Source organism: Thermobia domestica, chromosome 3, assembly GCF_964235325.1.
Source record: "Thermobia domestica chromosome 3, izTheDome1.hap1.1, whole genome shotgun sequence".
Taxonomy (NCBI): Eukaryota; Metazoa; Arthropoda; class Insecta; order Zygentoma; family Lepismatidae; genus Thermobia; species Thermobia domestica.
The window spans coordinates 92,821,673-92,848,237 of NC_137456.1; the positions used below are offsets into that span (position 1 = coordinate 92,821,673).

Sequence of the window (26,565 nt, forward strand, 5' to 3'; positions counted from 1 at the left end):
TGATAAGCATTGTCATGAGATTGACCTTTACTCACCAGAGGAAACTGATAAACTATCTTCCCTCTTGAGTCCCATAAAAGAAGCTCAGTAACTATTAATATGTAAAGAAATGATTTCACATCAAACAGATTCATCCTCAAGCTGCAGACATTTCTACTTGTCAACAAGTTGATCATCTGAAATGCCACAGACAGTGCTTTGCTACAGTTCTGATGCATCTGCAGCTGTTTTCATTTTCTTGCTTGAAGATTGAGAAATAGAAGTGTTTGCAACAAATGTTTATCTCGTAAAATATATTGTACTTGAACATTCGTTAAGAATTGTAGAACATCCACTTGTGGTAACTTAGACAGTTCATATTTTGTTTGTTCTTAAACGACAACTTGTTGTAAAGGGAGTAAATCATTAGATTCGAACACCTGCTGTTTGTCCAATCATACGAAAATGACTTTATTTCATTCTGCCTGCGATAGTTCCAATAGCTAATAATAACTCTGCATATAAAACATGAATCAATGGAACTTCTCAAATTTTATATTGATGTGTTAAGTTTAAACCTATGAAGTAGATCTAAAAGAGAGTGTAAGTGCTAGTTACTTCGAAGTGCAGTCCAAATTTTATATTTTAATGCTTTTTGAAATATAACTGTATTTTTGAAATTAATTGTGTGATTTTATACATTGGAGAAAGTTCAAGGAACACATTAGCAAAAGATACATAAAAAGAGTATCAGCAAAAAGGAAACAAGGTGTAATATTAAAAACTGAATTACTGAGAAGTGATAGCTTGTTGCAGATTCATTTATAGCGAACAGAATAGATAAGACAAACACAGAAAGGTCTCCCTGGCAATCTTCCTCCTGAGAGACATAAATCCCACCAACCTCCCACATACATTTACTATATTTACCTTGTATTATGTGGTCTCCTTATCGTCATCATCGCTATTATCAACAAACTTAGAAAGTTCGTTTTTGAATTCTCTCTTTCTCTCTCTCTCTTTGTGTGTGTGTGTGTGTGTGTGTTATTTGCGAATTTTTCAATTCTGAGCCCTCCATTCGATAGAGCACCAAAAACTATCTGAGAAAGTGATGGAATTTTTCGCGTCACTCTTAACGTTCCCTAGATATTGGCCCAAAAAGCTCCGATTTCGGGAGATTTAAGGAGCCATATCTCGGGAACCGTTAGTCATAGAGAGATGATATTTTGCGAATCTTTCAATTTTGAGCTCTCCATTTTAAGCAAGTGTCTTCGTAAAACAGCATATCGTAGAACGTTTTAACATATTTCCTCCTTTGTATAAACTAAACACTTCCTCATTACTCCCGTTTATACGGTTCCAGAAGTCTTATAGCTTGTTGATGTGCGTCCTTGCGAACTCTAAGCAAGCATATATATGTGTATCTGTTAGTTTGACCTACAAAGCAGAACAAATAATATAAGTACAGTTACATGTCTCTGCACTGCATTCCAGACCTAAAGTTGTTATCAGGTTTGTTGCAGCAGCGAACGGGTTTGTTACGTTAGCTTCAATAATCGAAACATTTTCATCTTCCGTTGTCACTTGCGGTCTACTCAGTTTCACTTTAGTTTGTAATCCCTGCTTCCCTTGTTCAATTCAATATTTATTAATATCCAGGCTCATGGTTCGAGTAACTTGTTTTTTTTTAAGCATTCCAGCTTCCCATATGCAGTTATTCTTCCTCTAGTTATAAGAGACAAATAGCTTATCATATAGGTAACTTTTAAAACCACATAATTCATTTATAAATACGCTGTGTATATATAATATTGTTCTATTTATTATGCAACAAACGCTTTTTCAGATTTTATTTTAGTTGTTGTTTATAATAATATACTTTTGCAATTCCATGTAAGATGATTATCTATTATAAACAATTCTATTATAAACCTTGATTTTTCTGATTCTTTTTCATTTTTTTTTCAAAAATTATGATTTACGAACATTGTCAGGTAAAATTTCATGTAAAGTTTATTTGTATATTACACAATTTGGGAAATTGCTGACTTCCAGCTTGTTCTTGCTGGAAACAGCAAAATAAATGCATCTTACCATCTTTCCATTCCCTTGTTGCTGGATTGATGATTCCAAATAATTCATCATTGGTAACTGCTTTTGGATTTAAGTCATTAAAGAGTGGCTTCATTTTCATATTTTGATATGTTTTGAAAAGGGTTTTCCAAACTTCGGTTTTCCCTGTTCCAGCATTTCCAATCACAAAAACAGAATGCCTAACTTCCAATAGTTCCTCCAACTGAACTACCTGAAAATGAATTGAGCAAAACAGGCTATTGGTAGTAGCAAGACATTTTATTTGTGCTGCTTGCTGTATACAGGAAGCATCAATTTGTTAAATAATGTATATATAAATATATTTGGAATCTTATAACTTTATCCACAAAATAAAGAAGTGAACTTTAAAAATTACAAGATTAATTACTATGAATTCTCAAATTTTAAAAAGTTTTGTGGAGAGTTTTATCAGTAAAACGTGAAGGGAATATTATTACAAAATATAAAAGTGGATCATAAAGTACGATAGAAGTACGAAAATGTCTTTGTACATCTATTACATTACATTTAATTACCAGTAACGTCCGCTCTTTATAAGCCATTCTAATTCAAATATTTCTATTTAACATTAGAAATGAATCTAAATGATAATCTGTGGTGATTTTATGTCGAAGACTGTAAAATTTCTTCATGTCTTTAATCCAATAAAGCATGTTGCACAATTTCAAATCTTTTATCTTTTAAGTTTAACGTCCCACGGTTATGCCGGTTAGGCTAAAGGAGACGGTGATTATGAGAGGTGAGTGAAATGGTGGAATGAAGAAAGTGGGAGGAAACGGGAGAACCCAGAGAAAATCCACGAGCACGGTGTTTGTCCACCACGAAGTCCACACGGCGCGAGCTGGGATCGAACCAGGGACCCCAAGCACCGGAGGCGAACGCTCTACCACTGAGCCAGCGCGCCCCCAATGCACAATTTCAATCTTAATAGTAAATACAAATGGATAAGGTATAAAAAACCTAGGTAAACTTCAGAAGATTGTTCCAAAGGACATATTTTTATCACGATAAATGTTTTAAAGTAGTTAAAACCAAAAGATATGTGTGCTAAAATATTTTAGTTAATATGATACAATTTCGTAGCTCTTTTATAATTGAATGAATACAAAAAAAATAGCGCTTTCTTCTGTTTGCTTTTGTGTTTCTAGGTACCAAAAAAAGAAAAGTAAAAAGTTCATGAGCTCAACCTTTAATATAAAGTTGTCTTCTGGTTGGAGTTTTAAATCCATTGCAGCCTGTTTTACTGTTCTCTCAAATTCTGGGTCTCTTTTACGTGGAACGTCTAAAGCAGGAAACAAATCTCCTATAAGGCCCATAAACACTGGAACGTCGTCAGTAACAATTTTGGGAACATTAAAATCCCTAAGAGCTCTCATTAGAACTTGTTCTTCTGGTCTACCTGGATCTCCTCGCTGTGAAAAGAAAATAAATAATGAGAATATGAAAAAAATCAAAAAAGAAATAGCTTCATGTTTGACTATATTTAAAACAATAAATGATGTCAATGCAATTCAATGCAATATTTCAATTTAACGATTATGCTATTTAGGCTACAAAGATGAACGATTAAGGTAAGTGAATGATAAAGGAAGAATTGGTAAAATGAGAATGTGAGAGGAGACATAAGTACTCCGAGAAAACTCATGGACACGATGTTGTCCACTACCAACTTGCTTGGCCGGGATCGAACCAGGGGCCCACGCACCAGAGGCAAGCGCTCTACCACTGAGCCACCGTGTCCCGTAATAAATGATGTCGTTCTTGAGTACGCGAAGTTGACAGTTTCAGTGATTATATATAAAATTGTCAGTGACTAATAGTTAATTATATAGATGATTCATTGAAGATTTAACACATCGATTAGAAAATATATCGTATTCCTTTAAAGGCACTTTACTGCTTCAAAAATGTATGTCCCCTATAATGTCTACTGGTTAGCACACGTGAGCTTAAGTTTCTACAAAGCTAGAATAATGTATTAGGAACTATTATGTCAAGTATATATATATATATATATATATATATATATATATATATATATATATATATATATATATATATATATATATATATATATCACCAAGTTGAATGTGTACCATCTGTCTAGCCATAGTACCTTATGGCTGTAGTGTTTTGTTTCATCAGTACATGTATGCTTTTGTTGAATAATCTGTTTTTACCAATTTCCATACTATTAGAAATATTTTTCTCGTTTAATAGTAAAAATTTCCACTATTATTTTCTGGTAGTCTCTTCTAAGAATTTACCTACATTTCAACTCCTTAAAATAAATAACCACATCTTTAACTTTTAAAGTGCGCATGCATCGTGAATGGAACAATACGATACATAATCTTATCCGATAATTAATTACTGTACGTTTTATTTGTGAAAATAATCTCCGGGAAACAATTTCTGCTTGAACAATAGATAATGTTATTCTCCCGTAACTTACTAAAATCACACAATACAAAGAAAAGTTAGGTTCAAGCCAATACACTTTTTTTCCACGCCCACAAAAAATCCAAATTATTACTCTTATTTTCGTGTTGAATATGTTGTTATTCATCCATCTTACTCATTGTCGTTACATAACTCTAATTAAGAAAAATCGAAATGCTCCTCTCTATAATAACAAAATGACAATTTTATTGAAATAAATTGCCGGTTATGTTTAATATTTAACATTCTCATGAGAACAAGTGAGGTACTTTATCTTAATAAAGTATTAACTTGACTGAGAAACCTTGCTATTGTGGTTTCCTGTCTTTTTTGACTGGCGGCACACTTTACTGAACGCTCACGTTATCACAATACATTTGATTGTTTTAATTAATAGTAATATAAATTGTAGTAGTGTAAGATTTGTTTCTATGAACTAGTGACTCTAAATAGTAATGAGCACTATGGTGCCTCTGGAGGTGTTGACTGGTAATGTCTGTCACAAATTTAATTTTAATTAAGTGTTTCATGATTTTTAAATTCTAAAATTTCGCTACATACTCTATGGGACTATACGACAAAGCAGGGGGCGCGGTGGCTCAGTGGTAGAGCGTTCACCTCTGGTGCTTGGGGGTCTCTGGTTCGATCCCAGCTCGCGCCGTGTGGACCTTATGGTAGACAAACACCGTGCTCGTGTTTTTTCTCAGGGTTCTCCCGTTTCCTCCCACTTTCTTCATTCCACCATTTCATTCATTTCTCATAATCACCGTCTCCTTTAGCCTAACCGGCATAATCGTGGGACATAAAACAGAAAGATTTCATTTCATTTTTATACGACAGAGCAGTGTGGCACGATACACCAGTTGGTAAGCACTGCCTTACTATATAAAAATCTGTCTGACGAGAAGCTGACTTTTACCTGTTTATATTTCTCGATCTTCCACCAAAATATAATACCTGAAATAGTCTGTGACTTATATGATCATACAATGTACATTTGCTACCATCCATTTAGCATCCAATAAATAATAATAATAATAAAAATAACGAATAAAACTATCAAATTATTGAAGCAAATTATATTCGTACGAAAAAGATTTATCGCTTCCCATATTTTCCGATTAGTTTGAAATTAAGATGACACTGTAACCTAAATAGTAAATATAGTTTTTCAAACATTCCCGTAAAATATTTCGTTCCCTCTTTTAAACAGAATAAGTGATGTGCCGTTAGGAACTAGAGTTAGGAGTTAGGAACTAGAACTATATAAGATATATACACCACAATTTCATCCAAGAAACACGATAAACTTAGTTGTGTTATTATTATTATTATTATTATTTGAAAACATGTTATTTGGAAAACAGAAGAGAAATTTTGCAGAAGCAAATAATACAACCAACAGTAGTATTGGTAATTTACCTTCAATGATCCTGCTACTACAAGAACGGATTTTATGGCTCGAAGACCCCAGTCATAATGATCCTGCTTCGATAGAAGTTCCTTGCACAATGTGTACAACGTAATAAATTTACGGGCTAGGATCTTAGCGTCCTGAAAGCCTTCTGCAACTAACATGATCTCACAAATTAATTCGAAATCAGGAACCACCATAGCACACGGTCTAGTAAAGGAAGAAACAAGTTGAAATTAAAACACTTCAAGTAAAATTTGTTTATATTTTTCGTTACACCACTCTAAGAAAGAATTATAAGCAATCAATTATAAATGTTGACTCTAAAATACTTTCAAAACACATGCATTTGCTTGTACTATAAATTTATGACTGAAGGTATATAATCACAGTCCTATTTTTACCTGAAAGTAAGATTGTAGCATTACCTAAAGAGTGCTTTCAGGTTCTCAGGAAGTTCTGTTCGACCAGCATAGCCGGGATTCATTGTGATAAATATTCCAACGGAAGGCTTCAAGCTGATAATTTCTCCCATGAAATTGAACTTTTTCTTCTTTTCTCTAATGGCATCCTGAGAGCGAAAGAGATAATTCTATTTAATTCTGCAACTTGTAATTCTGGATGTTTTGAGTAAAGAAATAAACTACATTTTATAGGCATTAAAAGTCACTTTCCAATTTTATGTTTACATATAATAAACAATATATTTTAGAGGGAAACTGATTTATTATGTGATTCATAATAATAAATAGTGAAAAATCTAATTGTTGTTAAATTCTGCAAGAAAAACACAATGATCTACATTGGGAATACACGATGAAAGACAGTTTTAAGAAGAAAAAGGAAAAAATGAAATTTTAATGTTATCATGTAAGGATGATTCCCTTGAGACTATGGAAAACGAATGCTAAACGCAAGTGAATGGAGATGTTAGAATTGGTAGAATGAGAAAGTGCGAGGAAACGGAAGAATCCCAAGTGAAATTGTAAACGTTTTTCATCACAAATTCAGACTGCTTGGAATTGAACCAGGATTCGTTTGCATTAGATGTGAGTGCTCTAGTACTGAACCATATTAGTTCCCTCAAGGAAGAAATATTAAGATGAAAGATTTTGATAGTGAAATTACCTTTTTTACTTTCAAAGCAAAATCACTTTTCTTAGCATCTATAATTAACAACAAACATACAAATACTAATGTATACTAATTACCTGTACTGACTTTACTTGGACAGCTACTACAGACAGTACCTCAACAGAAATTCGGTTAAACTCGTCAAAGCATCCCCAAGCTCCGGTCTGTGCAAGACCCTTGTAAATATTCCCACAAGACTAAATAGAAAATGAATATATCAAAATCAGAAGAATATTAATTTTCATTTAAGTACAAAATACAGAAAGTTATTCCAAATGTGTGAGACAGTACATACCTTAAAAAAAAAAAAAAAAAAAAAAGAAAATCCCGCACCACCTTAAGCGATGAGGATCGATTGGACTACCAGCATTGTGAACAGTCACTTGACATTATGATTTCTACTGTTGGAGACTGAGTGGAGAATGGTCATGAGTAGACTTCGGATCGATATGCACTAAAAAACGGCAAAATATGCATGCAAATATGCGCTAAAAATCACGAAAATATGCACTGAAAATATGCAGATATGCACTAAAAATTGTAAATATGCACCAATCGAAAGCTAACGTTAAATGAGGAATTTTATCATCTTTAGAGAAAAAAGTTGTATTACTTGAACTACATATACTTGGTGCATAACTATGACGCATTCATGCTACAATACACAACTGTGTAGTTTGCGGAGTTTTCTTGCTAAACCCTGCATTTGTCTGTTAAAACAAAACTGTACATTGAAAAGTTCTTTCTGGGTCACGGGTCCTTAAGGGACAGTATTTCAAAAAAGCAAGGTTACTTGCCGATAAATCTGGAATTCGTGCGACGTGGTTCCCAGGAACACTTTATTTACATTAAACAAGAATTTTACGTCTAGATTTTTCGCGTCTATTGAATGTGAGTTTCGAAAAAATGCTTGTGTTGGTGGCGTCTGTTTCGTTATTGAATCAAACATCTCAAACGCACTGCAAAGTCCTAATTATCGCTCTTCTAATTTCGTTATGATCTTTGAAATTGAACTGAAATGAGTATTGTTAAACGCAAGGTCGTTTTTAATGTTTTTAGCTCCGCAAGCGTCCAAGGCTTCTTGAATACATTTCGTTTCTTCGAGTTAAAAACAGCTCACAGTCAGTATGTGAAATTAAATACATCTCATATATATATATATATATATATATATATATATATATATATATATATATATATATATATATATATATATAAATGCGCCAAGTATCTGTGAATAAAAATAAATATACTCAGAGAAATAAACAAACATTTCTGGCTTAAAAGCATATAATAAAACCTGCCTAGCAAAATTGAACAGGACTCGCAAAAAATTCCGTTAAATGTTCTAGAGTTAACGGAGATAGATCTATGCTTAAAAAATAAACAAGGCACATACATACAATGGACATAGTGAAATAAAATGTTGTACATAGGCCTACCGTATTCAATTACAGCATTTATTTATGCTACGAATTAATACACAAAACTTAACAGTGAAAAAGAAAGCCTATATGCGGTTTCAAATGCCAAGACAAAAAGTAGATGCTATGCCTTTTTCAGCGCTCCTCTCTCTGCTATTGGCTCTCTTTTGATCTATTGTGTATTATACGCTAACTTAATTGTTCCATATCTCTAGACCAGCTAGAGAAAAACTAGGGCCTTACATAGCAGTGGACCAAAGGTTAAAGGTGTAGGGTACAAAGTAAACGAAGACCTTTACAGACAACGTAGTTCTTATACCTAACCTCTCACAGAATGTCTAAAATTTTTTACACGCTGCATTCGGGAACTTGAAAATTTCCGTTAAAAAGTAAATTTTAACATTCATTGTTCGCAACACAGGTTCCGCCTAATCAAGAGAATTTAACACATATTTTAGCTGCAAATTCATTTGACTGTGAAATATTTCCATTTAATAAGAGGTCAGTTGAAAGGCAGTTGTTACTGTATTAAAGGCCTGCGTTCAAAAACCGTATGTTCTTGTTTAAAAGAAAATAAATTCACTTGAAATTGCTTTTTCTATCCAATTATAATGTAAATCCTAGAATATTTTATTCTAGCGTAACATTGTCCATTTCAAACAGTAATAATTTACAGTGTATATAATATTGATACTTTAAACGGAAAAAAGTGATTTGAGCGAAACACAGAGCATGAATGGGAAGAAGGTAAAGTTATCGAAGACACAACAGAAGACATACAAGTAACACTTCCGAAGTGTAACACTCCGATTTTGATAAAATTTGGCAGGTAGACACTACACATGAAATAAACGAATACGTGTTTTTTTTTTTCTGCGGAAAAACGGTTTCAGGGGACACAAGCCCTAGGGATGCGCTCGAGTCGAGACATGTCTCGAATCTCGACTCGACTCGACTCGAATTCGAGTCGAGATTCGAGTCGAGACACACTTTGTAAAATTCGAGACGAGTCGAGACAAACGTATTTCTCGACTCGAATTTTCGAGTCGAGACACGAGTCGAGTCGAGACGGCTCTTAAAAATCTCGACTCGACTCGAATGTCTCGAAAATCTTTCTATAATTTTTAATATTATTTTGAAGAAAGTATTCACTCAGAAACAGCCTTGAAACCAATTCCAGCTTTTATTCCTTTAGAAAGGTACAGAACGCATAAAATTAATAGTTGATCTTTAAAGATCAAGATTTAATTTTCAGCTCAATTCAGTTAATTAGAACTAATAGTTAATGTCGTTGTATTTGGTTGTACTGTAAATATAATGATAATAATAATAATAATAATAATTGATTATCTAGTTTGTATAAAACTATTATCCGTAGTCTAAATCTAGTTTGTATAAAACTATTGCGATAGAGTGAACTTCATAAATTCTCTGAATGAGCAGTTGGTAGTCTATAGTAATTTAGCATAGTTATAATTATTGTGTTTTCGTTCCCATGAACGCAATAGGGTTACGTAACTTCTGGATTATTCGCTTGCCCAACTATTCTGAGGCTTTAATATGTTGCAGCATATCACGAGCTACGGATAATATATAATGTAACATTTGTTGTACATCACATATTATGATACGAGACTATTTTACATAGTATATCTTATCTAATATAAATAAAATAAAGAGTTTGTTTGTGTGTTTGTCTGTCTGTCTGTGCGACCTGGGGACCAGACGAGTGGACCGAGAGTTCCCAAAATTTGGTCACGGGCACCTTAGTCCAGGCCCCAGATCAAGACGAAGCGTTTTTTTTAATTTCGAACCAGGGGGGTCTCGGGGGGGAAGTTTACTGGGACCGACCTGGGGACCAGACAAGTTGACCGAGAGATACCAAATTTTGGTCACGGATACCTTGGTCCAGGTCCCAGTCTAAGGCGAAGCGTTTTTGTCAAAATTGGAACCAGGGGGTCTCAGGGGGGCGTTTAGCGAGACATGTAGTAAAAGTAATCCAAATTGATCGACATTAGTGTCAAATCCATAGTTTTCACGGTCGCTGAGATCAATGGTGACACTTCCATCAGCGATGACTTGCAAATTCAGCTACTACTGTATGCGGGCCGGGTGTCAGCGGGTGAGGAATACCGAGACATGTATAAATAGCCCATATTGATTGATACTAGTGTCAAATCCTTAGTTTTCGCGGTCATTGAAATGAATGGTGATCAGAGGTGTTGACTTCCAAATACAGCCCCCATGCGAAGAATGGGTATATTAAGCTAGTATTACAATAAATGGACTGCTTGGATGCCAAGAACTAGTACAGATAAGTACCATCCACTTCTATGAATAGGTATTTTTTAAAAGGATTTTTGTAAACACTAAGTTATAAAACAATGAACTACATACAGTAGTTATGGTTTTGGTTCCCAACATAAAAGAAATATGGATTGTTCATGAGATATATAACTTCAACTTTCACTCCTGGAAAATTTCAATTTTGGAGTTAGGCCACTTGGCATCAAAGCAGTTCACTGTAAGATAAATACATTCCGCACATTAGTAACATAGTTGTTCAGGGGCCTTCGATTTCCATCCTCTCAAATGAAAGCTGAATGATTGCTTGATACATGCTGACTATATAGGAGAAATAGTGTATTAAGTTTTCGAGCTTTCGTGCGTATCCGTATTTACACTCTGATATAACTTTAAGTTCACACTCAAATCGAGCTAATTGTTTAATGCATTTCGAAAGCTTTTGTTTTTATGCAGCTCATTAAGGAAAATCTATTTCATAATCGTAACATTTATGTACTAAGAAACTATGAACGTAAAGGGGACTCGACCTAGCCCCGTGGCCGCTGTGACTCAGTGGCACAGCTCTCACCCTTGGTGTGTGAGGACTCTGATTCTCTGTGTGTGTGTGTGTGTGAACTCCGCGGCTAGTGTATGCGTACAGAGTCGGAAGCGGTATGTATTGTTTATACTACTTACAACGTTACCCCCCACATAAAATATAAATTCACCCTTTCTCCCTTCTCTTTTTCGAATACAATGAACCGACTCTTTTGCTGAAGAACGATGCTAAAAGAAAATTGAAACATCTGTGTCTAAACTTTCTTTGAAGCGCAGTCTTTTGTATTTGTAAGGTTTTGCGAGTGTTTTCGAGATAGCTAAATCTTTTACCATGGACTCCTGCTGCGAACTGACCGTGAGTAAACACCCGATCTCGCTGTGCTCAATCTCTCTCGCACACGTGAAATGGGTTTGTTGTTTCCAAAACAAATAGGAAGTTACCTTGTGCTTTTGCATTTCTGCACGTACACAGGTACCATTGTTGTTTTAATGATCAGAAGAAATATCAAAACCATCCGATATATATGATACAAAACAGCTAACAGAGGGAGGCAAAGATAAAAGTAGGCCTATACCAAGTTTTCCGCGTGGTACCATTATGGAGAATAAATATTTGATAAAGTCACGTAGATGCGCTTAAACCTATTCCATCTGTCCTTATAATTTTTCTGGTCTCATCAATTTCTCAGGAGAATACGTACAACATATGTCCAAATTCCATATGTACCGTGTTATGCAAAAGTGAACTAAGCGCCAAATTTTGAAAATCCACGTAAATGCGACGATTGGTTCCTGATAAGCATTAGAACGTTTTGCACAATCGAAAAGAGAGGAAAACCAACACGTTTCCAAAAAAAGGAACATAATTTCACTTTAGATTATGGCTACCTTAATGCTGGACATCAACCTTTAAACGTAATTTTCTTAAAAGTATGAAAGTGGCGCTTAGTTCGTTTTCGCATGACACGGTACATATATACTCTTTCTAAACTAATGAGTAAACTCATTAAGAACACCAACTGATATCAATAAACAGGAAAGAAAACAATACTTTATACTTCTATCATTTGGTACACATCTCTATGAAGCACAGCTTGTTTCTTTTTGAAATAGCTCCTTCGTGTCACAGCTGTGGTTAGTTTTGTTTTGTGTTAGGATGAAAGAGAGAAATGCAACATTTGCTTCGAGGTGAAGTTGTATATATTATTAAGATGAGCGGTGATAACTGAGGTTTAACAAAGAGTGCCTTTCGGATGCACAATTTAACGGGTAGTTGCAGTCCGTGTTGAGAATCGAACCAAAGCTATGTAAGACAAGTTAATATTGAGCTCTTTTGTGGTAAAAGTGAACTTCAGAAACACACAAAAGACTTGAAACATCAAGCTAATGTAAAGCAATTGAAAAATAGCCTACCTATCGCTGCATCTTTTCTGGGCTAGAAACATGCAGTGTGTAGCAACAAGAATCGTGTTAAGGACTTTTTTTTTCGAACATAACATTCCCTTCCACACCATAAAAGACAATATAATGTTTGTTAAAAGAAAGTGCACATAATATTTTTAAATTTTGTTTGTGATCCTATCATGCATAATTATAAATAATGCCTTTCATACTACGAGAATGAGTTCAACTATACGTCATGGCCCCTCTAAAGCGGAGCCGCGGTGGCTCAGTGGTAGATCGTTCACCTCTGGTGCTTGGGGACCCTGGTTCGATCCCAGCTCGTACCAAGTGAACTTTGTGGTGGACAAACACCGTGTGCGTGGGTTTCCTCGGGGTTCTTCCGTTCCTCCCACTTTCTTCATTCCACGATTTCACTAATTTCTCATCATCACCTCTCTCCTTTAGCCTAACCGGCATAAGCGTGGGACGTAAAACTCAAAGATTTCACTTCATTTTTTCCCTCGAAAGCGATATCTTTCAAAATTATTTATTGTTAGATATTGTAAATTTACGGTATCTATTTTAGTGGACGGGAAATTTTGCATCTAATCGGATAATTTCATGGCTTCTAACAGGAATTCGCAGTTACGAAATTTGCATCACTGTCTTTTGAAAGGATGCCTAGAAAAAATACTACTAGAAAATAAGTGAAAACACAAAATGGATTTGATAGCCAAATTCACGTCATCTTGGTGCGTCATCATTTTTCTTTAAATATTTGTATTTAGTATTAGATTAGAGTTTAGTGTCCCTTTCAGCATCAAGGCTATATGAGACGTGAACTTACAAATTAACGTGGGTTCAGAACCACAGGAGTTCCCATCGGAAATCGAACCTAGGTCTCCCGCACCAAAGACGCGTACGCTAATCATATGGACAAGGGTGTTCGATATTTAGTAATGTGTACATAAAGTTGTGAAATTGCGCTTGTATAATGGAATGCAATTCCTTCTACTGACATAAACCTTCACAATACTTAGCTGGACAAAGTATCTTTAAAAAGAAAATGTCACTCTTTATGTTTCAGTTCCTGGTTCGACTGAAGGATGGAACAAATTGCAATGAGCGTTTTTGGATCCTACTTTGTGTAGTTGATTCATCATAAACTTGGTATTTGATACGGATATGAACTATTACACTTATTTGGTGTTTATTTCTAAATAATAAGTCCTAATACAATTTCATAAAGTTGTAATTCTTCTTTAGTTTGTATCACTTTACACAATGACAAATCCAAAAGGTGTGTTGTATCGGTGCAGTACCAGTTTTTCACGTTTTTCAAAATGTTCCAAAACCCAAAGAATAATCTTTAATTTCTGATACTTTAGTCGTCACAAATTACAATTTTATGATGTAGTCAATGTTTATAATTACTGGGCAGTTGGTCGTTTAAACTAATGACATCATAATAAAGTCAAAACCCTAATTTTGAGTTGAATTGATTCTGATTTTAACGTCCCGTTCAGCAGCGAGGCTATGTGAGACGTGGACCTACTGATTAACGTGGAATCCGAACCTCATGAACTCCCACCGGGAATCAAGCCCAGGTTTCCCACGCCAAAGGCAAGTATGCTAACCGTTAGCCACGAATGAGCTCCACCATAATTTTAGTGGGCGATAAGAAATATCTCGCCAGTGCTTTTACAATAAATAAAATTTTATAAGTATTAAAGAATAGTGGTAAGAGATTTTATAATAGCTCTTTTATTTATGAGATATGAGTATTTAAAAAAAACAACTAAAGAATAGGTTGGCGGAACCACAAAAGACTCGTAAAATAAACTTTCTTATAAATACATACGCACCTTACTCACCTTTTATAATTGCTATGCTTACGTTCTCCATAAAAACAGAAATTATCTTTTAGTGATACTTTACACAAGATCATGAAGTGGGTTCAAATTTAATTAAACCCAAAATACAATACAATAATCCACAAATATTGCCTCAAGTGAGTTTAAAGATTTCTAAACACTAGTGCGAAACCGGGCTCTGCCGTTGCGATCGATTTACAGGTCTTGAGACGAAAGTAAGAAGGGTCTTACGCACACAGTAAGTAAAAACAATTAATATGCCGGTAACTTTCCCCCAAATGGCTGTATCTTAAAACTAATCTCACCATTATTTTTCTAATTAAATTCTAGCCCGAAATTATGTATCATATTACCCTATTCCCATTTTGAAAACTTGACCTTAATTCAATATGGCGGATATCAAGATGGCTGCCATCAAGGTCATATCTACCATACGACTTCCCCCCAGGACTTATATGTATCCACATGGTTTTTCTTCACTTTTCTTCATTAACGCTCCGTTTACAAAGGGTAGTAAGGGACTTCTGTGGTAATCTCTAATAACCACATCACAACTCTTAAAAGTTATTTAAAAAAAATAGAAAACATGCACCATGGCAAAAATTTGTCATCACAAGTAATGATGCATACATGCCTTCTATCAGCAAAAAAAGTTTCATTGAAATTGGAGCCGGGCATTTGAGTGATGTCCCTTGTGGGATGTGATTGAACGTGACGTCAGAACACATCGCCCCCCTTCCCGGAATTTACGGGAATTAGGTGACTGAGTGAGCACATGTGGTGCCAGCTCTCTCCAGCGACCTATCAAGGATCATTGCGTGTATGCCAAGACGTGTCGCCGTTTTTATCCATGCCAAAAGTCGACATACTGACAATTAGGTAGGTAGTCATGATGGTCTAGCTGATGTGTGCGTATATTTTAACTCGTACATTTTGTCTCGACTCGAATTTCGAGACGTCTCGACTCGAATTCGAGTCGAGTCGAGACAGAGACTGTCGAGTCGAGACACGAGTCGAGACAGAAACATATTTTCGAGTCGAGACACGAGTCGAGACAACATTTTCTCGAGACGAGTCGAGACAGGCTTAAATCTCGACTCGACTCGACTCGAATGCATCCCTAACAAGCCCCCACCCAGAATTTTAAATGTTGACGTCCGAAAGCCAAAAACAAGAGAACCGAAGTCAACGAAATTGTACACACATATTGTAGACATAAAATGGGGGAATAGGGGTTTCGTATTTTCCTTAAAAAAAAAAAAATAGTTGGCTGGGGCACGTACCCTCCAAAGCTTTGATCACGAAATATCAAAAGTGTTAGTAACAGTATATCAGAACCTTTGTGTATGAACAATACACAAAAAATAAACGAATACGTTTTTTTTTTTTAATTTTCTACAGAAAAACGGTTTTAGGGGGCAAAAGCTCAGACCCAAAATTTTGAGAGTTGATGCCCGAAAACAAAAACATGTGAACCGAAGTCAACGAAATTGTACACACATATTGTAGACATAAACTTAGAAAATACAGTTTCGTATTTTCCTGGAAAAAACGCTTGGGAGGGGCACGGACCCCCCCCCAAAACTTTGATTACGAAATATCAAAAGTGCTAGTAACAGTGTGTCAGATGTGTGTAAAGGACATGAAAAATTGCAACGAAACTTTGTGTATGAACAATACGCAAAAAATTAACTAATACGTTTTTTTCTTCGTAAAAACGGTTTTAGGGGGAAAAGCCCTTATCCAAAAATTTTGAAATTTGAGGCTTGAAAGGCCAGAGGAAGTGAACCCCAGTGAATGAAATTGTGCACAGATATTGTAGGCATAAAATGAGGGAATACGGATTTCTTATTTTTTCTGGGGAAAAAAAAAGAAAAAGAAAACCGTTTAGGTGGGACACAGACTCTTCCAAAACTTTGATCGTGAAATATCAAAAGTGCTAATAACAGTATGTCAGAAATGCTTAAAGGACATGAAGAATTGAAACGACACATTGTGTAGGAACAATACACAAAAAATAAACGGATACGGATTTTTTTATTTTCTGCCGATATACGGTTTAATGGGGCAAAAGCCCCTACTCAAAATTTTGACACTTGAGGCACAAAAGGCAAGGAGAAGTGTGCCGAATTGAATGACATTGTGCTTAGATATTCTAGACTTAAAATGAGATAATTGGGTTTCGCATTTTCCTGGGAAAAAAAAAAGCTGTTGGGTGAGGCACAGACCTTCGGTTTACTTCTCCTTGCCTTTCGGGCGTCAACTTTCAAAATTTTGAGTGGGTACTTTTTCCCCCTAAAACCGTTTTTCCGCAGAAAATAAAAAAACATGTATTCGATTATTTTATGTGTAGTATCTACCTGCCAAATTTTATCAAAGTCGGAGTGTTACACTTCGAAGGTGTTACTTGTTAGTAGGAAAGTTACCTTTCGAGAAACCGAGGTACGTATCAAAGCAACTCAAGCTTATACTTAAATACTCTCATAAACTCCTTAAAGAAAAACTTAAGAGCTTATCTCAGAAAGTAACTGCTGTGTCAAGCTTTAGATTTTGTAAAGCAAATATTTTAATCAATTTAGAGCTAATTTTTAAAAAAGTTGTTCATTTCTTTCCGAGATATACTTTTCAACGGTTTCTTTGGAATGAACTCTGTCGAATATGAAAACACACACACACACACACACACATCGGGGTTGTTTCATAGTTGTAGAAACTCCTTACCAGACTTTAAACTGCTGTGAAAATATAAGAAGGCCAAAGAAATAGTGCGCTGCAAAAGTTTGAGCTTTTGGTGTCGAACAAAATAGAAATGTACTCTTCTGAAAACGAGTTTACTTACTTTGAAAATATTATTTGTTTAGCATACACTTTGCAAAATATATTTTCTTCTTGAATTGTTAACGTCTCTCAACTTCAATCCATTGTTTAAAAAGATAACTTCTAGAATATTTTTCTGGCCCATTTAGTTGTAATGCGATATCTTTGTCCAATTTTTGCCCATTTTTGTCCACATAAGAAAAAAATTGTAATATTAAAATTAACAAAAGAGAGCCATTTCAAAATTTCGGCCACTTCGATCTCCTAGTGTGACACCTTCAAATTCGAATTTTAACTAGCTCAGAATTTTGACCAATTTACGTCCATTTTTGTCTAACCAAGAAAAAATTGTGTTCTATTCTAATGAACGAGGGGGGCCATTTCAAAAGTTGTCCACTTCGATAACCTGTAATGCTACATCTTCAAATTCGAATTTTAACAAGCTTAAAGTTTTGTTCGAGTTTTGCGTATTCATGTACCACAAACAAAACCTTTTGTACCATTAAAATAAACGAGGGAGGGTCATTTAAAAAATTAGCCTCTTCGATTACCTGTTGAGCGACATCTTCAAATTCGAATTTTAATTAGCTCATAATTTTGTAAAATTTTTGTACATTTTTGTACCATCAAAAATTTTGTTCTATTCAAGTTAAGAAAGGAGGGTCATTTCAAAATTTTGGCCACTTCGATCACCAGCAGTGTGACATCTTTAAATTCTAACTAGCTTTGATTTTTCCCTATTTTTTGTAGATTTTGGTATCACCAACATAGTTGAAATTCAAATTTGAAAATGTTATGTGGTTCGGATTCCACGTTAATCAGTAGGTCCACGTCTCATATAGCCTCGCTGCTGAACGGGACGTTAAATTCAAGATCAACTCAACTCAAATTTGAAAATGTGTCACTACAGATGATCCAAATAGACAAATTTTTAAATGACCGTCCCTGGTTTATTTCAGTGGTACAGAATTTATTCTTCGTGGTACAAAAATGTTCAAAAATTCGACACAATTCTGAGCTAATTAAAATTTGAATTTAAAGGTCTCGCACTACAGGTGATCGAAGTGGCCGAAAGTTTGAAATGACACTCCCTCGTTTATTAGAATGTTACAAATTTTTTTCTTGTGGTGGACAAAAATTGGACAAAATTCTGAGCTAGTTAAAATTCGAGGATGTCGCACTACAGGTGACCGATGTTGCCGAAATTTTGAAATGGTCCTTTCTCGTTTATTTGAATGGTACATTTTTTTCTTGGGTGGACAAAAATGGGACAAAATTCTGAGATAGTTAAAATTCAAATTTGAAGATGTCGCACTGCAACTAAATGGAAATATATTTCTTTTGGTATTCTTATATTGTCACAGGACCACACAATTTACGAGATGGGTGACGTGGAAATTTTATTGTAGGTGATTTAACACTGTTATTTATATCTTCTTCCAAAAAGGTGACAGTCATTCATCATTACCGGGAGGATGAATCACTCATCCCTTTCTTATTCTCCTTTCACATGACCTTGGAAGATATTCTAAACCAACAACAATGAACTATTTCAAGATCTTGAGTCTATTTATATTAGAAACTTGAAATTCCATTTATGAGGAAAGTTGTTGGACGTTAAAAATGTCCAATTTGGTTGTTTCTTTAAATATGCATTTATATGCATTAACGACATAAACATGCACTAACCTCCAAAATATGCACATATATGCACTATAAAACTCTGCTATTTTACTCCAAAACACCTGAAACGAATTTCTGTTTAAAGAGCATATCAATATTACATCAGGAAAAAAACATGCAAATATGCAAAAATCCGAAGTCTAGTCATGAGTATTCTCTCCCATTCTTCTCTGAAAGCTTTCCAGAAACTATGAACAGTTCAAACATGATAATGCTTGAGAAGTTGTTTCAGAAATCCAAATACCATCGGACTGGCATTAGAACTTCTCACTAGAACTTCTCACATCTGTAGATAACAGTGGCGCATCGAACTTATTTGTATTTTTCTGAAACACCGTGTTTATGTACAATAACATGACTTAAAATTTTATTTAGGAATACAGAAGTAACAAATGGCTGTCCTGAATAAACACAAAAGTCTTTAAAATGTAATACTAAACAAAAAGTAATTATTCCACCATACAATAAACTATTAGAAATGAAATATAATGTAATCAAACAAAAAGTATATTGAATCACAAATTGACATATTCTTTAATCTGTGTTCCTAATACAGTTTTTTTATATACAAATACTTATCAATTTCATATAAACACCTAAAAAAGTGCTGCTTACCAGATTAATATGGCATTGAACCACCACCCGTCAGAACACATCTGATGCAACATGGAATGGAGTCATAGAGGTCGAGAATGGTAGCAAGTAAAATATTACATCATTTCGCATATAGTACATCATCCAATTCTGTGAAAGGAGATGGAGGCGAAAATGTGCGCAGATTCGTGTCTCAAAAACGGAGCATAGATGTTCAATTATGTTTAGATCATGGAAGGAATTCAACTTTATCTCCATGTTTCTCAAACCACGCTGCAACAGTTCCAGCTCTGTGAATGGGCATATTATCATCCTGAAAAATAGTGTTATTGCCTGGAAACAATATCTAGATTATGGAATGCACATGCTCCCCTAAAATGGCAATATAATCACGGGTAGTGACACGACTGATAACCATCAGCACAGGATGCACTGATAACCAGGGTATTGCAGACTCAGCATTGCAGAGCCTCCGAAATATTTTACAATTGAGCAAAGACACTGCGGATCATATACTTCTTTAAGCATCCATCGTTTGACATAAACAGGACCCGTAGCTTGAAGTAAAGTGAGCGATGAATCGTCCGACCAAATCACACATGCTAAAGCATTAGAGTCCCTTATCAGCGTTTCCACCCGTGCAACTCGACCCAGAATTTTTATGTAATGTAACTCACGGCGGACTGAAATTCTTCGACACAGGCTGTGGGAGATGCTTCTTCAGTTCCTCCGTCATTTGCACCGTTATCGATTTTGAGTGACAATCCGCTTTAATGATCTACAGTCTGTCAGTGAGGGATTTCTTTCGATCATTGTTTCTCTTCATCAACGTAGTTTCAACGTGAGTTTTGTAGCCGATCATCATCCTGTATGCTCTCTCGCGACAGACCCAACACTCTTCCCCCCTTCGTCACGCTCGCATCACATAACCGAGTGCAAAAATTTGCCCTCTTTAGAAATCAGTAAGGTCGCCCATTTTATATTATCACTGTCAGCTCAGTTTACTGCACACTGTTGTTCTAATGCTCCTCACGTAGCACGCAGTTTACCCTAACACACTATCACCAATAGCACGGCTCTGTGAACGCCGCCTGACTATTGTCAATCTAAACAGCTGACGTGTTTCTAACTCCAGGTGTTTCCATTAAATTGATAAGAATATGTATATGCTAATTGAAATAATAATCAAAAATTATTTTAGGCGTGGAAAACTACATTTATCTCATCTTTCTGCCAGTTTACACACAGATAAACACACAAATAATATTGAATTCTATTAACAATTTTTGAGTCAGTAGAATACACACTGTTCAATGCCTTAATTTAAACCACCTTTTACTTAACATATCCTCCACTTATGAATTATTAGACTTAAAATCACATTTCCTCACAGTAAAATACAAAATATTTCTTCTTTACGATTACACTGTTTTACCAAAAAAAATCTATTTCTGGAGAAAGAAGGTTGTGATTTTTATAAACATTTGAGAACTGAATTGTAATATATGTTTGGTTGTTTTTTCTGCATCAGAGATAGTTTAAAAGTATTCAGGTTTTTACTTTATTTGAACATTTTCATAAAATGCTAAACATTGTGTTCATATAGTGAGAAACATACTGATAAAAATTCAAGAAAAAAGCCTATAGTGTTTACAGAGTAACAAAAGGTAATATTTGATACAGTGTTTACTTGTATATTAAGTTTTTAGCAGGTATTCTTAAGGAATATTTAAAAAGAAGAGACAAAATTTGAACCGAATGTCTTATTTCGTTCTTTCGTACTGAGCGTCCTTCTTGTCCCGAATTATACTCAAGCAATAATCTGCTAACATTGTAAGAATCAATTTCTCTTCACACCTTTTCTCCTATGTTTTTATGAAACCTATCCCAGTGATCGTCCGATATATCACTGTAACTTCCTGACAAGAAGTTGAGATTTGACTCCCCGAAATGTACTTTCAAGGAATGTTGCATCATAAATCGTCGTGATCTTTGATAATTTGATTCACAAATGCCTTGTATTTGGCGTCTCTTCTACTTCCAAGAAAGTTTTGTGTTACTTTATTGCAATATACTCATGTTCGCTTTTCTTTGTCTGTTAGGTATGTTTCAAACCTCCGATCATGTTGAAGTTGTTGAAAATGAGAACCCATAAATAAAGGAGGAAAAGTGTCAGCAAGATGTGCAAACCCTGTGCCTGTTGAATCCATAGCCTTAAAAAATGTTAAATTAGGCTCAGTTTCAAGTGAAGGATGTACAAAGTATATCTTCTCGAAAAACCAAATATTCCTGCTATACATTTTTAAACTATTGTCACGACACTAATTATTTAAAAACATACTGAATATAAACGGAAAAAATAATTTATAGAGAGACTGTGGATGTCCATTTGCACTCACTCTGTATCTCTAAAGAAGCATAATGAATCAATTTATGTTCTTATTGTGACTTTGAGTTTAACATTCTACTTTATCTGAATAGTTGTGTCAACGTCTGAAAACGTCAAAAATATAAAAGTAATATTGCCAATTATTTTCACAAATTCTCTATATCTGATGCAAATACCTAGGTATATTATCCATATGTTCAAATTAACTGGAAAACTATCCCCAACAGTGAAATCCTGATTACAAATTTGAATTTACCGCTGTAAATTCTTTTAGAATTACTAATGTATTACTAATGTAAGTCCGGGTAGGAAAATTTTTGTCCACGAGCTTCCACGTCGAAAATGGCCTGAAACAAGGAGATGCGTTGTCGCCATTATTATTTAACTTTGTGCTGGAATACGCCATAAGGAAAATCAAAGATAGCAACCAGGGCCTAGAGTTGAACGGCATTCACCAGGTTATGGCATATGCTGATGATGTAAATTTAATAGGGGATGATAGGAGAACAGTAGAAATAAATGCAGAGATATTATTAAACGCTTGCAGGGACATGGGTTTAGAAGTAAATGCAGAGAAAACTAAATACATGGAAGTGCGTCGGGACCGTAATACGGCAAATTGTGGAGGCGTTAAAATATTAAATAATACTTTTGATAAAGTGGATACTTTCAAATATTTAGGATCAATATTAACAGACGAAAATCATATTCACGAAGAAATTAAATGTCGACTAAAAGCAGGGAATTCGTGTTACTATTCGGTTCAAAATCTCTTGTCGTCGCGAATTCTGTCGAGGAATTTGAAGCTTAAAATATATAAAACGATAATCATGCCTGTTGTTCTGTATGGTTGCGAAACATGGTCGCTTACTCTGAGGGAAGAACATAGACTGAAAGTATTTGAGAACAGGATCCTGAGAAGAATATTCGGACCCAAGAGGAACGAGAATGGGGAATGGCGGAAGCTTCATAACGAGGAACTACATAGTTTATACGGTTTACCCAACATTGTTAGGGTCGTCAAGTCTAGGAGGCTTAGGTGGGCAGGTCATGTAGCTAGAATGGAAGAAAGTAGAAACGCTTTCAAAGTCTTGACTGGTAGACCCATAGGAAAACGACCATTAGGAAGGCCTAGGCGCAGATGGGAGGATAATATTAAGATGGATCTCGCAGAGATAGGAATACAAAGTAGAAACTGGATCCAATTAGCTAAGGATAGAAGTCAGTGGAGAGCTTTTGTGAACGCGGCACTGAACCTCCGGGTTCCATAGGCCATAGAGTTAGTTAGTTTTTAATGTATTTTTATGCCACAAAAAGAACCTTTGCAACATGTTATTATTTTATTTTCATCAATTTCTTTCATTGTAAATATCAGCTTATTATTATTATTACTTAAAGTAACGTTTATCTTCCAACTTATATTACTATGGTTGAGCAACGAAAACGAGTCTAAACATATTTTACATCTACAAGCAAAGTGCATTAGCAGCCGATGACAAGATACATCTGAATTGATAATTGTTTAATATTTCGGTTTATATTCTTAAATTCACTTTTGCTTTTTCTATAATTTATTTCTAATTTGTGTCGGATTAATTAAAGACTGCATAATTAGGCAATTTTGATTTTAAGATTTAGGAAAAAATTAAATATTTAAATTTGTGTAATGACCAACTTACTTTGTAATCCATTTGCTCTGAGCAGTTGAATACATATACCATCATCCCTAAAGCTCGTCCAAGATCCTTAGTAGTTTCCGTTTTACCTGTTCCAGCTGGTCCCGCAGGACCACCTCCCATAACAAGATGCAGAGACTGCGAAAAAATGTAAATCTTATCTCATACGTTTCGGAACTAAAGCTTAAATGAAATGTATCCATTATTGACACTACTGAAATAGACAAAGTAGTAAAACAAATGAAGAAATAACATAAGATGGTGAGTGAACTACTCAAGAAACTTTATACACACAAATTCTTTGCTTCCAAAGACAAGAGTTTATTTTATCTATATATATAAAAGAGAACGTACAAATCCTTTGTCCGCTCATCACGCTAATACGGCTGAACCAATTTCTTTTATTTTTGGGGGGTTATTAGGATTTGGACCCTAGATGGTTTTTATCATATCACTTTAATTTTTAATTACCAGTGTCTTGAGATAATTGACCATTCAAGTGTGCATAACGTAGAAATCCTTTGTTAGCTCATCATAGCTAAATCTAAACGTATTTATATGCAACCCACATGACCGTGTCACTCGGCGGGTTAACATAAATGACAGGCGTTATAATGGTTTTTATCATATCACTTGAAAGCGAAAAAGTAAAAATTATCTAAGTAACAAAGTTTATTGCGTTCGGGGGTGACCGCAGCGAAGCGGGGCGGGTTAACATAAATGACAGGCGATATAATGTTAACATTTACTGCAATCTTCTATGGTTTTTATCATATCACTTGAAAGCGAAAAAGTAAAAATTATCTAAGTAACAAAGTTTATTGCGTTCCGGGGTGACCGCAGCGAAGCGGGGTGAACGCTGCTAGTACTTTCTATATGAATACTTTGCTTCAGAATTTAAAATATTGGTATGCGCTTGGTATCATTATTTATAGTATTATTTATTATAGTTAAGTTATATATAATCTTGACATAACATGTAAGGATGTAGACATTTTAAGAAATTATAGCACTCTTAATCAATTAGGTATTTCTACAAAGAAAAAAAGATAAAAAAAAACGAACAAGGTCTATGCTCACACATCTTTCTTATTCAGACCTATAGAAAGCTATATATATAGAAAAATAAGGAAAACTGTAGTTTTCCTTCTGCATCATACTCTCCTCAGTGCGAATCTTCACTCTTTGATTTTCTACTGAAAACTTTTTGAATCGATGTGAAGTTACTTAGTATTATTATTTACTAAAACATTTGTTATTTTATTAGTTAAGACTTCAGCCACTGTCATACTCTAAACTATTCATTCTAACCCATACGTGATATTTTTATGTAATCTATGTGCACAATGTAATGCGTCCATTGTATGAATATAGTTGTTTCATAATGAAAATAATGATAATTAGCTGTTAAATTCAGTATAAATTCACAACAAAGTGTGGCAGAAAACATGGACTGTAAGATTAAACTGCCATAGAAGGAGTGGTGTATATGAAGTTACTAAGAGGAACTTTATTAGAAATACAAAAAAAAAAAAAAAAAAACAAAAGGATAAAACTAATAGATAGCGAAGAGATGAGAAGGAAAGGAGACGTGAGAAAATTCCCAATATTGTTAATTGAAACGGATACAGTAAGAAAAATTAGAAAACGTTAAAAAGAGAAGGAAAGAGTAAAAGATGGAAAAGAAAGTATTGATTAGAAAGAATAATTGAGAAAGAAGGGAGAAAGAATATTCAGAAAAGGAGGTAGCAAAATATTGGACTTAGAGAAAAGGAAATAAGATACTGTAAAGTGAAGAAGGAGGAATGTATAGAATTAATTTAAACAGAGTGATATAGGAGAGACAGGAAAGAGATTAGAAGAAAGAATTAAACAGTATAAAGACGATGTTAGATTTAAAAAAAACAACGCCGTGTAGAAGTATGAGAGATAAACAGGACATGAAATGGACTGAGAGGTGTAAAAGGACTAGAAAGAGGAGAAGAAAAAGTTACCAGGAAGTGGAAAAGGGCGCAGTGGATGAGGAAAGAAGAAAAAGATAGAAAATGAATTTGAGTAGTGCTTTAATGATTCATGATCAATGGAATAAAATTTTAAATCAGATAGAAAAAAAGAAAGAGAAAGAAATATATAGCATCTTTGTAAAACTAGGCAAGTTGAAACAAATTGTAACAACTATTAGAAAGCAGATGAAAAATGGGTGCATGTATTAAGTTAAAAGTTAAGATTTAAAGAAACAAAAGTGTGTACATAATTAAAAGTTGGGATTTGAAAAATTGTGTATCTAGCTAAAAGCTGAGAGTATAAAAATAGTGAAAGTATTTACCTAATTAAAAGTTGAGATTTGTAAAAGTGCTAGGAATTAGCTCATTAGTTGTTATATGTTTCAGATCCAGATTAACGCCTAGGCTGAATAGAATGAACAGAGACGGGTTATTTGACTCAATTTCTCTCTCAGAAATTGCTCATATGGGTATTGCTGCGTTACAGATAATAATATACCCTTCCCTTTTCAAGTGATCCTGCCGCATAAACGTGTATTCTACAATGAGATTTTGTGCAGCTGCGATTAAGTGCTGGATCCATTATTGACAACAATGTAGTCGTTGTAAGTTACAGTCTAAAATTTCCATATAAAATTATCTTCATATAATAAAACAGAATGGGCGACAGCAATAGATATACCATCAAATTCGGTAAGGAGAGATATATTTGAAAATTCATTTTTTTTAGGGTTGGGTTGAGGTATAGCCTAAGGTGCAAGAGTGTTTTAATCCGCCCCTTTAGGATTTACAAT

The 26,565-nt window shown here is 34.7% G+C and overlaps 1 protein-coding gene across 1 annotated transcript in view; it reads right to left on the minus strand.

The window, feature by feature from the left end:
* The window catches only part of Dhc93AB (Dynein heavy chain at 93AB), a 253,302-nt gene that overhangs the window by 111,366 nt on the left and 115,371 nt on the right, over positions 1-26,565 (minus strand). Inside the window, exons 32-37 of the mRNA XM_081751294.1 lie at positions 23,772-23,906; positions 7,162-7,281; positions 6,379-6,521; positions 5,959-6,160; positions 3,282-3,506; positions 2,074-2,284 (exon numbers count right to left, since the gene is read on the minus strand). Coding sequence (XP_081607420.1) covers positions 2,074-2,284; positions 3,282-3,506; positions 5,959-6,160; positions 6,379-6,521; positions 7,162-7,281; positions 23,772-23,906 — 1,036 coding nt within the window. The remainder of the gene's footprint in view (positions 1-2,073; positions 2,285-3,281; positions 3,507-5,958; positions 6,161-6,378; positions 6,522-7,161; positions 7,282-23,771; positions 23,907-26,565) is intronic.